Raw genomic sequence first — 16825 nt, forward strand, 5'->3', positions numbered from 1 at the left:
TCACAACGCGTCGCGCTGCGACGTGTTGTGAGCTTGTAGATCGGCTATTTTCAGCATGCAACCAAGTGTCAAATCAGCCATTACGACAGCATCAAGGCACCGCCAAAATACATTTTAATCGACTAAATAAACTGTAGATTTAGTCGACAAAAATGTTGATATTTAGTCGACTAAAACTGGAAAAAAACTAAAACATTTCAGGTGACTAAAATATGACTATTAACTAAATGGAATTTGATTCAAAAGACTATTGTAGCGGCCCCCACCGAAAGATAGTCAAGACTTGAACTGATGATCATGAATTTATTAAGATCCAAAGAACACCGTAAGAACTGACAAGACAGTACAAAAACACAAACAAAACACTCTGTTAGTTTCACATATTTTGTGCAAGAACAACAGGTGCTACCATAACATTAGCTCACTTAAACTTCAACTGTAAACAATGGCACATTCAAAACTGTGCTGGAAGTGCTTTTTAACATGGCTTTGATCATAGGTCAGCATTACTGTAATTAGTTTTACAATGAATTCAGGCACATGACTTCCACATCATCACTTATTCTAATGAACTTGTTATCCCTTTTTTAGAAGTTGTTTTTAACTCAATATGACATAATGAAATAACCTTTTTAACCCTTTTCAAGTGCTTATAATGACATGAAATGAATGAAAAATTATGATTTTTTTAACCATAATGTATGAAATACAGTCATAACAAATAACTTCCTTTTCGATGCACAATTCAAACCTTTCAATGTCATCACATTTTACAGAAGGAGTAGCAAACTAAACTCTGGTTGAGTTGGTTCTTATTATCCATAGCATCATATGCCTTTGTTGCAGAAATACATTTATTTCATTCAAAGTCCTTCAATATACCTTATGCTGAACAGCATGTAAACAAATCAAGCAATGCATTTTTAGCAAAGTCCTGTCCTTTTATAACCAAAAACCCTGTGTTGTTTTGTATGCAGTAAAGCACAGTCCATGGCTACTAACCTTATGCCTCTTCGGGGGGTGCTAAAACTATAATTGATCAACTCAAAAGATAAACAATATGCGATCTTTTTGCAGCAAAGAACAAACAGCACATGTGTCTCCACACTGCTGTTGTGTCATACTGTCTCTCTGTGTGTTGTGCAGATAGTCACGTCATCCAAAACTCTTTTCAAAATAAAAGCATTTGGCTCAAAACACAAAATAAAAGGATATCAACTTAAAGCATTGTCTGTTCACCCAGGATATATAATATTTTAGTGCAAAACGTATTTGGGTTCTTTACACTATGACTAAAACTAAACCAGAATTTGCTGTCAAAATCAACACTGCTGTGGTGTCGTGTAAATGAAGGACTTGCCTTTCCCGACGATTAAACGAAAATGGCATATCTAGCTCACAACGAGGTGTGACGTGCTGTGAGCTTGTAGATCTAGGCTATTTCTGGAGTGCGACACCATCGTGCAACGAAGTATAAATGTGTTTTTTAAAGTGACAGTACATACACTGAATTGTCGACTACAAGAACTTCTGTTTAGATAGGCCATCATAATGTTTGACATTTGCCAGATTTGCCATCAACAACTATCAATAATAGAAAAGGATCGATAGTGGGATCGATAAGGGAGGATTGATAAGGGGATCAAAATGGATTAAAAATTGCTATCCCTATCCACACTGTGATGTATTTTATTGTGTTTTTGCATGCCATACATGTAAAATGTATGGCATAGGTGATTTGTATTGTTTTTAACCCTTATGGTGACAAAATGTACCCGAAATCTGAATAATTGGTGTCATTGAGTGCTTTTTTTTGTTGGTCTTAAATTCCATTTAAAATGACATTAAGTCTTAAATCAGACTTGCCTAAACCCGCTTAGGGCCCCCAGATGGACAGGGCCCTGGTCTCCATCAAAGTCCTTCAAAAGTGAGACGAAGTTGGAACCACTGATGAAGCCAATTCCTCCCCTTTCTCCCTGCCTCTCTGAATCACTCTCACCGATCAAGCACTCTCCCTCTCCTTCTCATTCTCTCTCTCTCTCTCTCTCTCTCTCTCTCTCTCTCTCTCTCTCTCTCTCTCTCTCTCTCTCTCTCTCTCTCTCTCTCTCTCTCTCTCTCTCTGATCAAGCTAGTAACAGTGCTGACATCAACCTTTGCAGACGACAGTGAGCATCATGTCCATATTTGGAATCCAGGTGCACAAGCAAACACTGCCACTGCCATATTCAAATGTACTGTGGCTCTATCTCCATATAGGGCCAAATAAATGGGTGGATATTGCAAGTGGACCCCAATATAATTAACCAAACAAAAAAATATTTATTTGAACACTTGCGTGTCAAATGGTCAGGCGAGTGGGCCATTAATGCTTTCGAGATTGTCAAGTGGGCCCTGATCCTGAAAAGGTTGGGAACCACTACCATGTACATATATGGTGATTATGTGCCGACCTCACCTGTGATTGGCTGAGAGGCGTAGTCGATGTCACACCTCCGTGGACAAGACCAGGTGTTTAAACTCAGACCGCTCAAACTGTTGTCATTTCTGTTTATTTTCCTATTGGACAGTTAGCGTAGAAAGGTCTTATTGCTAAAGTGGTCACTGTGCTACATTGCTTTGTACATGAGAGATGAGACTCCGAAATGGCACCTTCCTAGTAGTCTTATTCTTGGCTCTTTGTGGACTCATCTCTCTCTCCTGGTACACCGCATTCAGTAGCTCTGAAGATGATGAGGTAGACGCCTACCGGAGGAAGATTCTGGCCCTGAGAGAGCATCTCCGGTCTGCTGAGCAGAAGAGTCTAAAGCGTTCCAAGGAGCTCAACCTGATGCTGTTTGAGATCAAGAGGGCCGTCACAGAGATGCGGGCCCCAGGGAAGACTCAGCAGCTGCAGGCCGACAGTGAGGATCAGCAGCCGCAGGCCCACAGTAAGGATCAGCTGCTGCCCAGTATCATCGCCCACCACTTGCCCCATCTCCTGGCCAAGGAGAACAGCCTGCAGCCCATCGTCCACGCGGGCCAGGGACGTACCGGGGTCTCTCTAGTTCTGGGGGTACCCAGTGTGAAGAGAGCGGTCCGCTCCTACCTGACCGACACGCTCAGCTCCCTGATATCAGAGCTCAGCCCTGCAGAGAAAGACGACTGCGTCATTGTGGTCTTCGTTGCAGAGACGGACCAGCGGTTCGTCAGCGGTGTGGCAGACGACCTGAAGTCCCTCTTCCCAGTGGAGATCGAGTCAGGTCTCTTAGAGGTCGTCTCTCCGTCTGTCCATTTCTACCCAGACTTGTCCAACCTCAAACAGAATTTTGGAGACTCACAGGAGAGGGTCAGATGGCGGACCAAACAGAACCTTGACTACTCTTTCCTAATGATGTACGCCCAATCCAAGGGGACCTACTATGTACAGCTGGAGGACGATATTGTGGCTCGCCCAAACTACTTCTCCACCATGAAGAACTTTGCCCTGCAGCAGCCATCGGATGACTGGATGATTCTGGAGTTCTCGAAGTTGGGCTTTATTGGTAAGATGTTCAAAACTTCAGATTTGTCCCTCTTTGTGGAATTTATGCTTATGTTCCACAAAGACAAGCCATGTGATTGGCTGCTTCGCGACATTATTTCAACGAAGGGGTGCAGTCCAGAAGCAAAACACTGCGACCTACACATTCATTTCAAGCCGTCTCTGTTCCAGCATAAGGGCACACACTCATCTCTGGACGGAAAGACGCAGTTACTCAAGGACTTTTGACCTCTCTACACTAGGCCATCAGCCAGCGGTCATCACCAGCTGGCTGAAAATCAGGCTGATGAACAGGCTGAAGACATACCAGCACATCACCTGAGACGAGAGAAAGCCTGTACATGAGAGGAATTCTACTTTTCAAGATTCAAGATATTCACGGCATGGCTCTGAAAGAGGCCAGCATTCTGTTAGAGGTCTGTGTGTCTGTGCAGGGCTGATCTCATAATCGCTTGACCGATCAGAGCCACATTTTAAGTAATAACTTCTCTAAAGGCACATTTTAAAGAATGAGAAATGATCTGCCATAATCAATGTCAATTAAATGGTTTTAGAATCTGAATAGGGTCTGAAACAAGACCCCAGGACCAGGAGTTTTCTTTTTTCTTTTTTCTTTTTTAAGTACAAGTTGACAAGTGGACAACTCCGGTACTGGCAGGTATGACCTCCATGGTCTGACCAATGGGCAGGGACTCGCTCATAGAGGTAGTTTGTGACGTATAACCTCAGTGATGTGATGAATACCTGGAAGGAGGGTGTCCCTAGGCTAGAGTATTCGATGGGTGCAGTTAGCTTAATATACGTACTATATGTACTCATTCTCTCTCATTGAGAAATGTTTATTTTATTTTATTTATTGGTTTATTTATTTGTGTGTTTGTTTTTGTTTTTGATTTATGTATCTGTTTCGTCCATACATGGGCAGGGGCAATTTGTCCTCCGGCCCCAGCCAAAAAAGTCTGTCCCCCTTTCGTCCATACATGGGTAAAAAAAAAAAAAAAAAGTTTGTGACGTCCCCTTTCGTCACGAACTATTCATGACATCATGAACTTCAGTTATAAAGTGGTTTGTAGGTGTGTTACATACTAGGACTTCATTTTGGGTCTGGCAGAACCAGGTCTCCTTGTCTTGTTTTAAAGGACTGCTATGGGGTAATGGTTATTGTCTCCGCCGGAGGCAGAGAGTATGTTTTCGCTTCGTCCCGCTGTGTGCCCCCCCCCCCCCCCCCCCCTAGCCAAGCTAACATTGGTCAAGCTCCACGTGACACGTGACAATATGTTGACACCAATGCTTTTGATTGGCTAGAGGGACGCATGACGAAATAAAATCCTATAAATAGGTGTGTCACTTCAAAAAGCCATTTATGTTTTTTGAAGTGAGGTAAGACAGCCCAAGTGAAAAAATAATGTATTTTTTTTGTGCTGAAGTATACTTTTAGCACAATAAGTATGATAATTGTCAATTTGAACTTTTGTCAAAGCATACTAACAGTGCATGTTTTGCCAAAATATATTTAGCAAATATAATCAGAGTGCATTCAAAAGTATATTTCTACAATGCACTTAAATGTCAACATGAATTAATTGGTCATTTAGCACATTTGTTAAAAGTGTACTAAACAAAAAAAAAAATTAATTAAATAAAAATGCACTTTTCAAAAGTCTATTCATATAATGTTTAATTTTTGTTTAACTTAAGTACATTTAATGTTAAATATATTTTAAATTATTATATTTTAAGTGCTTTTATAGTATATTCATAGCAAATTATCCTCAATATGCACTTAATTTAAGATATACTATAATATGCTTATTAAAAGTATACTTTTCACAAAAACCATTTAAAACATGTTAAAGTATATATTTTTGTAAGTATGTTAATGCCTATTTTATTGAAGTTTCACTTAAGTACTACTTCGTAAAAGTACAATTTTCATCAGTGTATTTATAGTATAAGGCTAAAAAAATATACTGAAAAAGGCATTATACTTAAAGTTTGCTTTAGTATACTTTATAGGTATACTATTTATGAATGATGCTATTAGTAATATACTTCTTAACATTATACTTGTAATATACTTGTTTTAAAGTGCATTCAATATATATTTATACAAAGCACATTAAATACTAACATAAATTAATTTGTAATTTAGCATTTAAAAAAAAAAGTTTACTAATGTGCTTTGTAAAAAATACATTTTGAATGCACTTTAAAACAAGTATATTACAAGTATAATTTTAAGAAGTACATTACTCCTGGATGCTATTAGTAATATACTTCTTAACATTATACTTGTAATATACTTGTTTTAAAGTGCATTTAATATATATTTCTACAAAGCACATTAGTAAACTTAAAAATAAATGTGCTAAATTACAAATTAATTTATGTTAGTATTTAATGTGCTTTGTAGAAATATATATTGAATGCACTTTAAAACAAGTATATTACAAGTATAATATTAAGAAGTATATTACTAATAGCATCCAGGAACATATTCAAAATAGTATACTTAAAAAGTATACTAAAGCAAACTTTAAGTATAATGCTTTTTCGGTATATTTTTTCAGCCTTATACTCTAAATGCACTGAAGAAAAGTGTACTTTTAGGAAGTAGTACTTAAGTGAAACTTCAATAAAATAGACATTAACATACTTACAAAAATATATACTTGAACATATTTTAAATAGTTTTTGTGAAAAGTATACTTTTAATAAGCATATTATAGTATATCTTAAAATAAATGCATATTGAGGATAATCTACTATAAATATACTGTAAAAGCACATATACTATAATCATTTAAAATATATTTAACATTAAATGTACTTAAGTTAAACAAAAATTAAACATTATATGAATACACTTTTGAAAAGCACATTTTTATTTAATCAAATATACATATATATATACTTTAATTACAATACTTACAGTATCTGAAGTACACTTTTGCTGATGTCATTAAAGTATACTATCATTACATTTATGGTGGCTAGAGGAAGTCCATTTCCCAGCATGCGCCCCAGTGCATGCTGGGAAATGTGTGTTATTGTTCCTATTTGTGTTATTATTTGAATATGGGAATGCGTAGTGGGGTTATGCTATGGGTCATTGAGTTTAGTGTTTTGTTGTGGTGCTATTTGGTGATTTATGGTATTTTATGTAATTTGTCTGTTAGTAAATGAGTGTAAATGTCTGTTTGTTTAGTCAGTCTCTCTCCCCTTTTCCCATCCTTGCATATAACGTGAGTGTGTTGTTGATGGTTGCACCAACCGAGAGTTGTCATGGCTCTTACAGACAACTAAACCTCAAGCCTCCACGTTACATTGCTCTTCCATTCGTGTAGGTTAATTTTGAAAAAATATTAAATTTCATTTCTCAGAAGTATATTGAATATACTCATTTGTACTTTTTATAAAATTCAATTTAAATGATGTTGTTTGGAAACATTTAAGTTGTACTTAATATACTAAAAGTTGCACTAAAGATATGCTAAAACATATCATTAATATACTTTTATGTACTTTTGCCCCCCAAAAAATACAATTTAATTACAAATATACTTATAGTATCTGAAGTACAGTTTTGCTGATGTCATTAAAGTGTACTATCATTCAATTTATAGTGTATTACCAATACATATCAAGTACTAAATAAATAAAAATAGAGTACATAGCAATTATGCTTAAAATATACTTTCAATGTAATAATAGTATATTCTTAATTAACTAACTGTGTACATTTAGTTAAATTAAGTTGTAGTTGAAATACATTATTATTACATTGAAAGTATATTTTAGCACATTTGGATTGTAGTTTAATTACTTTATTATTACATTGATAGTATACTTGAAACTATTAAAAGTATACTTTACATTCATTTATTTTATACTATATACTATATATATATATACTTATATTTGTAATACATTGATTGTATATTTTAAGCATAATTGCTATATACTCTATATATATTTATTTAGTACTTGATATGTATTTGTAATGCACTATAAATGTAATGATAGTATACTTCAGCAATTGTACTTCAGATAAGTACATTTGCAGTTAAATTGTATTTGTTTTGGGGGGGAAGTACATAAAAGTATATTAAAGATATGTTTTAGCATATCTTTAGTTCAACTTTTAATATACTAAGTACTAAGTAATACTTTCCAAAATAAGACAATTTAAATGTAATTTATAAAAAGTACAAAAATAGTATATTAAGTATACTTCTGAAAAATATATTTAGTATATTTCTTTTTCACTTGGGAGGATCAATCAGTCTTGATTGGAACAGTACCTTCCAGTACAAGTCACCCGTCCGTGCGTGTGTGTGTCCCTCTGAGAACACCTAACATTGGTCAGTTTCACGTGACATCACAATATGTAATATAAATATATAAATAGCTTAGACAGGAGAGGCTGAGATCACACAATGCAACTAACTACTAACCAACTACCACCAGTCATGGCAAAACAAGTATTCGATACCCCCTCTGATGCCTATGTCAGAGTACATGGTTCATTGTGGAAAGAAAACGTCCAACTATTTGAACTAACAGAAACGATGCGCCAGAAAGATGACCAACCCTTTGCAGAGCTGCTTATGAGAGTTCGTACAAACACATGCTTTGCAGAAGACATTGCACTGCTACACACCAGAATCGTTGCATGTCTTCTGAACAAATGCAACAGTCGAAACCATCCTGGTCAACTTTGACAGTGATCGTGTAGGAAAAGCAGCCAAAACGGCCAGTCAGTACAAAGAACACTTTCCTGAAGCGGTACCCATACAAAGGCACACTGCGCAATTCTACACCGGTACCAAAAACTTTCCTTTTTTCAGGGGTACATAAATTACTTTAACATTCACCTTTTAACAAAAAACTTTTTGTTTAACTAAAAGATATATCTTTTACCCTACCTTTAAGTTTTAGAAATCATTTTTAGAAATCATTTTTAGATTCAGCCTCAGAAAACATTCCCAGAAAACTATGGTTAAAGATAGGGTAAGTGATTTCATTTGATTAAAATAGCATGGGTCTGCTGGCGATGATTTTCTAGTTTTTAATACATCCAGGGCAGGGTTAAAACAGCAGACATGCAGAAGGAGAAAAATCACATCAAGTCTGAAGTAAGCTGTGCCTTTGAGTTTAGTTTGCTCCCTTATTACTGCCATATTTTAATCATCTGAAATGTTTTACTGTTAGTCTAGTTTTATTAGACTAAATATCGTACAATTATAGTCGACTAAATCTACAGTTTAGTCGACTAAAATTTATTTTGGCGGTGCCTTGATGGCGTCGTAATGGCGGATTTTACATTTGGTTGCGCTCTTGTAGCCAATCTACAAGCTTGTAAATCTCCTATTTTCAGAGCGCAACACCCGAGCGCAACCAAAGATAAAATGACTTGTCTTATAGTTCTACTGGATCTCTTCTCCACTAGTCCCTCACTAACATTTTTGTCTAGTTTTTATTTGTTGACGAAATTGGCAATATATTTAGTCTTAGTTTTAGTCATCATAGCTTAGTTTTTATTTAGTTTTCGTCAGTGAAAAAAGTTAGACGACGAACATTTTTCTCATATTTTTAGTCGACGAAATCAACACTAGTCCAGGGTAGCCCCAAGGGTTCTTGATCAGCCTGTTCAGGTTGCTCGTGTCCTCGACATTAATGTGACTCCCCCAGCAGGCAATTGCAAAGAAGAGGGCACTTACAGACTGATAGAACACCTGCAGCGATATCCTGTTACACACCCCGAAGGCCTACTCAGAAAGAACAATCTACTCCGGCCCTTGCCGAGGGCAACAGAGTTGTCAGTCCAGTCCAATTGCTTGTTCAGGTGGACTCCCAGGAACGTAGTTATCCACGATCTCCACTACCTCTCTGTGAATGACGCAAGGGATCTGTTGAACCCTCTTGCTTGTACCGCAGTCCTGTACTGCAGTTGTAAGACCGGCGTATTTATGTATTTGACCGCGTCTATATGTATTTGACCGTGGCCAAATACATATTTTTTTGGGGGGTTCTTGACATGGAAAAGTTGGAGCACCATTGATGTAGCATCAACATACTGTTAGGATTTAGAAAACATTTTTAGGTATGTATTTGGCCCACGGACCCCCATCTCAAAAGGTTTTGTTCCATGGACCACCCCCAGAAGCAAAGATTTTAGTTTAAAATGTTCGCTTTAAAAAAATATATATTCAAAGATTTGCACACATTTTCAAGATAAAAAAAAAAAAATGCAGATCTACAAGCTCATAACGCGGCACTCTGTGCCACACTATTTTTTAATAGCCAAAGAAATGACTTAAAATGACACAGATGTTCTTAATGGATTTTGAACTGCAAACGTTATGGCTGGTATAAATAAAAGTTTCCCCTCACTTTTACCTGTAACTGTGTTGTGACAATACATGTTGATTGATTGATTGATTGATCGATAGAGAAGGTTGCGCTCTAAACTCAAGGCTTACTAGGGCTGAACTCAGGTGCGAGAGGCCTGTTCCCATGACTGTACTGGCGGGCCAAAAATAATACATTTTAGGAAGGAAGCTGGGGGCCATATTATATGTGCCTTTGGACATGCCTGATGTAGACAATAGTTAAAATAGCCGATCTACAAGCTCACGTGCTCTTGTGAGCTTGTAGATCTGCTATTGTCACTATAGCAAAAAAAATGACATTTGGAAAAAGCCTGAAAAAGTTTGAAATAATGATATAAAATTTGCCGACAAAAGGGCAGGGTTAATGTGGTTAACATACATGTTTAATTACATTTAGTTTAATTGGGATATTATCAAACATAAATATCACACATATCGTCTTATGTCCAAAACTGTAACCTTTCAGTATTCAAATTCAAAAATAGCAAAAGTAGCAGTTTAAATACGGAGATGAGAGATTTCTGCCCGACAGCAACAATATCAGACGCAAATGCATGTACTTAATTCAGTCTGACCACCAGCCATAAAGATCCAACACAGCCTTCAACCAAACAATACCTATCTTACACGTTTTAACCGCATCTGTGACAAAATCCTTCGCCGGATAATCTTCGCAATAGTCCTCCGTATCTCCCTGGTCCTCATCCCGTAGACGATCGGATGCAGCAACGGCGGCAGAAATATGATCTGCGCCGTTTGGAGAACGGCGCAGATCATATCTGGGAATGGTGCTGTACCTGTTATAAACCACAGACAACAGAATGCACAGGGAGAAATTGACGAAGACGATCAGATGCGGGGCGCACGTGCCCAAGGCTTTCCTCCGCGACGCCGCAGAGGCCCTCAGACTCACGCGTAATATCTGAACGTACGACGCGGCGACCAGGCAGAAAGGGCACGCGACGAGGCCGACGACGACGAAGACGCCGTAGAGGTCGGCCAGCGCGCTGCGGACGCACGCCAGCTTAACCACCGACAGGTTGTCGCAGAACAGCTTGTTGATGGCGAAGCGGCACAGGGGCAGCCGCGCGGTCAAGTACAACCCGACGGCCACGAGGGCTACGGGGACGGCGTACGCCACGGCCAACAGCAGTCTGACCTTGCCGGGAGTCATGATGGTGTGGTACTGCAGCGGCTTGCAGATGGACACGTACCTGTCGTAGCCCATCGCCGCCGGGATGGCGTACGTGCACATGACGTAGACGGCGGCGAGCAGCACCTGCAGCAGACAGCCCCCGTAAGAGATGCTCTGCTGCGCGTCGTCCGACAGGAGGTTGCTCATGATCGCCGGGCACACGGCCGTGCATCCGATCACGCCGTTCACCGCCAGGTTCAGCAAGAACACGTACATGGGTTTGTGCAGGCCGGGGTCCACGCAGATCACGGCTATGAGAGCGAGGTTCACCAGCACGGTGACGACGTACATGACAAAGGCCAGAAAGAAGTAGACGTGGTTTGCCGGGCCGCGCGGCCCGAAGGCCTGGAGCAGCACGGCAGTGTTTATGAGGCTCTGATTCATGTTTGCAGATGATTATCAGATTAAGTTGGGTAAAAAATGGTAAATTTGTAATTTAATCATTTAGCAGATGTTCCTATCAAGAGGACCTTAACCCAGTAAGACAAATCGTGTCTGTCGGGTGGAAACCTTCAAAACTATTACTTTTCGGGATTCAAATTCAAAAACAGCAAAAGTAGCAGATAATACGAGCTCAAAACTTCAGCTTTTGTTGCTTTTCTGTGACCGTGTAGTATGTTCAAGTAGGGCGTTAAATTATGAAAAAACACAAACAGTTAGAATATGGAATCAAGAGGTTTCTTCTAAACAAAATGCCTTATAAATCCTGAAAAAGTATGTTGCTGCATATATAGACTGTATATAGCTCCAATCTAAAAGGACAGATGCATTCCCGGTTTGTGTTAAGAGTGCAAAATCAGAGTAAGCATGATCCCCAGTCAACAAACAACAGTCACATACTTAAGAGTGCAGAGAAAACAACCTGGTGCCTCAAAGAAACTCTGTCTAAATAACTGTGATAAAATAACTAACATGTGAACAAGTAACCAACACGTGCTGTATCAGCATGGTAAACTATCATCTGTCAAAAGAGTACTAGGGGTCGAGGTGGAGTCTGAAGAGGAGAGTCTCCAGCAGAGAATGGGGAGTGAGTCAGATGGAGTCTGTCTGACTCAAGACACACTGATGAAGTCAATGTGTTTTTATACACTATACAGCTCTGTCAGCTGCCTGCTGTCTGCACAGTCCCACTGTGAACGCACGCACGCACGCACGCACGCACGCACGCACGCACGCACGCACGCACGCACGCACGCACGCACGCACGCACGCACGCACGCACGCACGCACGCACGCACGCACGCACGCACGCACGCACGCACGCACACACACACACACACACACACACACACACACACACACACACACACACACACACACACACACACTGTGGCGTAAAGTAAGTACTCTAAAAGTAACTATTGCAGGCCTGGAATTTCGTCATTTAAGGGGCAATGCCACTTGTTCTTTGGTGTTGTCCATTTTTTGAGGGCACAAAGGCCAAATGCCAGGGCAGGAAGGCCATCAAATAAAACTTTTTGTCCATTTAAATAATCAATTGAATTTAAGGGTTAAGGATGATTTTAAATGTAATATGTCTAGACTATCTGCAGTGAAATAAATAAATGATGGTATTTACAATCTGAACCATGCTCGATCATCCCTGCACCAATCAAAGTCACTGGATTGGTTTAAAGATGGGTACTCAGGGGAGTTAAGAATTCAGAATCTCAACAAAAGACACTGGTGTCTACGTGACAAGAAAGAGACACTGGTGTCTACATGACAAGAAAGAGACACTGGTGTCTACATGACAAGAAAGAGACACTGGTGTCTACATGACAAGAAAGAGACACTGGTTTCTATAGATCGACAAGAAAGAGACAGAAGAGAAAGTCAGCTGGGGCATTAAGGCCACTGTGGCCTCAGGGCATGACGTTTTTTTGAGGGGCACAAGGCCAAACTGAGGGGCAACGACGGCCATGGCCTTCGTGGCCTCCTTGAAATTCCTGCCCAGTACTGTAGGCCTACTTAACTCTCTCAGTGCCACGCCCCGAGATATCCCGAGTTTTTCCCGAGTACCCTCAGTGCCAGCACGAGAAATCCCGAGTTTTTACTTTTGACTGTGGTCGCGCTATTCTGTTTATTTTTCATGATCACTTTCGCTTCCTGACTCCTTCAGACTCATTGGGTTCCGGTTTCATGACGCAGATTCCGTTTCCGGTTCTCATTTTTTTCCCGCGGTCATTTTCGGCCAGAATAGGGAAAGTCACGGTTTTTCACACGGTATAAAAAACAAACAGAGAGGTCCACGTCTACTCTCTTTGGTCTGGGTGACGATCAGTCATCGTAGTCGTGTATCACATCGTAATTTAGCCCGATCAACGATTGTCAAAAATGTCAACATCCGGTTATGACCGGATGTGACGTGAGCCTGTTTGGGAGGGGGCGAGTGAGCCAGCGAGATCATCAATGTGTCGATTTGTTGCTCTCTACTGGTAGAACTGTATTATGGGTTTAAAAACCCAATCAGATCATTTATTTGAATGAAAAATTACAAAAATTACAAAAAAAAAAAAAAAAACCAAATTGCTGGCACTGGGGGAGTACTTTATGAAAATACTCTTGGCACTGAGAGAGTTAAGTACAATTTTGAGGTATTTTTTACTTTCTTCAGTATTTACAATTGTCAATACTTTAACTTCTACCTCACTACATCTCACTATTCTCTACATTAGACACAGAAATCACGCATCCTAATCAATCAGTTAAGACACACAGTACTGTAGGGCTGGGCGATATGGACACAATGAAACATCACTGTATTTTTCACCAAATACCTCAGTATCAATATTTTTACCGATTTCCTTTTTTTCAATAACAGATCTGATGTCTAGTCTCATATCACAATATCGATATACAGTAATATCAATATATTGCCTATAGCTCTACATTAGGGGTTTTCAACAGATTTTTGACCCAGGGCCCACCATCCTGACTAAGAGCAATCTAGGGACCACCGCTATTGTGCGTGGTGGGTCCACCATAGACCCACCCCACACAATAGTGGTGGGGGGGTTTCATGCACCACTGGGAGCTTTTTGCAAGTTAAAAAATAAATCAGTGCATTGCCAGGGACCACCTGCAATACCTCCAGTGGTCCGCGAACCACCGGCTGAAACCCCCTGTCTTTGCCATTCCACGGCACTAACACCACGCCTATGATCCAACACGGCCATCAGAAGTACAGACACTGAAGTATTTCATTGTAAACTCACACATCTGGCTTAACCCTTTAAGACCTGGAACGCATCTGTTTCATTTTTAGATTTCTTTGGCTGTTCAAAAATAGCAGATATACAAGCTCATAGTGCGGCACCGAGTGCCGCACTATGAGCTTGTAGATCTGCTATTTTTGAAAAATCGTGAAAGTGTGTGCAAATCTTTGAATATATATATTTTTTAAAGCGATTTGTTTTTTACTCAAATCTTTGCGTCTGGGGGTCCCTGGAACAACATATTTTGAGATGGGGGTCCGCGGTCAAATATATAATTGTGGGGTCCTTGACATGAAAAAGTTTGAAAACCACTGATATTATTGCAACACACGTTTTTTTCTTAGGATTTTTGTTAGGATTTAGAAGACATTTGTAGAATTCCCTGAAGCAAAGATTTGAGTTAAAAAAAATTGCTTTCAATTTTTTTTTTAAAACATTCCATGATAAAAAATAAAAAAAATAGCAGATCTACAAGTATTGTAGATCTGCTATTTATCTGCTATTCTAAATAGAGCCTGTCTGCTTGCTCAGGGGATACATTGAATCTTGACCATCAGGTCAAAATTCGTGTCAGATCCTGTGTCTAGGTGAGACATGACCTTTGACCTTTGACGTCAATGGTTCTCAAACTTTTTTCATGTCAAGGACCACCCAAAATGATATGCATTTGGCCAAGGAACCCCCCCCCCCCCCCCCCAGAAGCAAAGATTTGAGTAAAAATGTATACATGCATTCAAAGATTTGCACACATTTTCACGATTTATTTCTTCAAAAATAGCAGATCTACAAGCTCATAGCGTGGCACTCGGTGCCACGCTATGAGCTTGTAGATCTGCTGTACGGTATATAATATCTGCTGTACGCTATATAATAAAGAATTGACTATAAATGCACTTTCACTGTTCTGTCTTGCTGTACAGTATGTCATGCTTGCCATGTTATCTTGTTTTGATAAATGCTGGATGCAACTTTTAATGTATTTATTTATATATATATACACCATATACGCTGCTCAGTTTTAATTCACTGCACTTTAGGATTGTTATTATTTATTTTTTATTTTATTCTATTGATAGTTGTTTTATTGTACACTGCTGGTCCTGAGTATGATTTTCATTGCATGTGCGAAGCATGTAAACGACAAATAAATTAACCTTGACCTTGAATCAAACAAACAAACAAACAAACAACAGTCACTCAGACCCCAGTGACCCCTGGCTATACTGCTTTTAATTGGCCTCTGGGTGGGGCTGTAGAGTCTCCTGTGTGTCCACTTGTCCGACACGCTGCTCTCCGAGGCTCTCAAGTAAACAAACAAAGTGCGTCCACACAGCTCTCTGGGCGCTCATTAACCGATTCAGACCGGGAATACATCTGTGTAACCACTTAAACCATTATGTTTTACTTTGGCCATTATTTTTTTTTGCAGATATGCAAGCTCATAGCGCGTCACTCGCTTGTAGATCTGCTATTTTGAAAAAAAGTGAACATTTTCGCAAATCTTTGAATAGATTTATTCTTCTTTTTTTTTTTAAGCGATTTTTTTTTACTCAAATCTTTGCTTCTGGGGGGTCCCTGGAACAACATATTTTGAGATGGGGGTCCGTGGACAAATACTGGATATCATTTTGGGGGTCCTTGACATGAAAAAGTTTGAGAACCACTGATATTATAGCAACATAAAAAAAAATCTAAAAACTGTTAGTATTTAGAAGACATTTGTAGAATCCCCCAGAAGCAAAGATTTGAGTTACAAATGTTCGCTTTAAAAAATATCTATATATTCAAATATTTGCATTATTTTTCCAAAAAAATAGCAGATCTGCAGGCTCCCAGCGTGGCACTCGGTCCCGCGTTATGAGCTTGTAGATCTGCTATTTTTGAATAGACAAAGTATAAGAAAGTGCCACTGTTAAAGTGGTTAAAACCTAAAGTGACACAGACGCCTTCCCGGTCTTAATGGGTTAAGGTACGGAAACAACACCGTTCCCTGCTGCACGCGCACCGTAGTCTGACAACGTCGTGGCACAATATGATTGACCCCGTAATAATCTGTGTCCCATCACATACCAGTGTCCCTTAATGAGTTTCAATGTTTTGTTTTTCGTTCAACACAGACATGTTTGTATACAGTTATACATTTTTCATCAACATGTTCGGTGCTTCAAAACCAGTGGCTCCAAAACAGTGAGACAGGTGTGACAACCACACATCTTACTACTATCTTATCTTACTATCTTACTATCTTACTATCTCACTACTATATCATTCTTACTATTCTTACTATTCTTATTCTTACTATTCTTACTATTCTTACTATACTATATAATTGACAAAAGCTCCGAAAGTTCGTGCGGGGTAAGCAAGCACAGGATCACTCCATTTGCCCCGAAACTTGCCACAGACTGTTGATCAGAGCTATGGCTATGTTTTAGGCATCTTACCCCACCTCGATCAGTGATCGGACTCTCGGTTTGATTGATTCTCTGATTTGCCT

At 39.3% G+C, this 16825-nt stretch overlaps 2 protein-coding genes across 2 annotated transcripts; one reads left to right on the forward strand and one right to left on the reverse strand.

Annotated features, from left to right (window-relative positions):
• Positions 1–2629: 2629 nt before the first annotated feature.
• LOC308098553 (alpha-1,3-mannosyl-glycoprotein 4-beta-N-acetylglucosaminyltransferase B-like) lies at positions 2630–3748 on the forward strand (the record flags this gene model as incomplete). The annotated part of the gene is made up of 1 exon (XM_080446951.1): positions 2630–3748. One exon carries the CDS (start codon positions 2630–2632, stop codon positions 3746–3748), a length of 1119 nt encoding a protein of 372 aa, XP_080303077.1.
• Positions 3749–10480: 6732 nt separating this feature from the next.
• Positions 10481–11494, reverse strand: LOC308099366 (putative olfactory receptor 10J6; the record flags this gene model as incomplete). Its single annotated transcript, XM_080448110.1, has 1 exon — positions 10481–11494. One exon carries the CDS (start codon positions 11492–11494, stop codon positions 10481–10483), a length of 1014 nt encoding a protein of 337 aa, XP_080304236.1.
• Positions 11495–16825: the final 5331 nt, after the last annotated feature.

The sequence above is a fragment of the Gymnoscopelus braueri genome (assembly GCF_963280865.1).
Source record: "Gymnoscopelus braueri genome assembly, chromosome: 13".
In the NCBI taxonomy this organism is placed as follows: Eukaryota; Metazoa; Chordata; class Actinopteri; order Myctophiformes; family Myctophidae; genus Gymnoscopelus; species Gymnoscopelus braueri.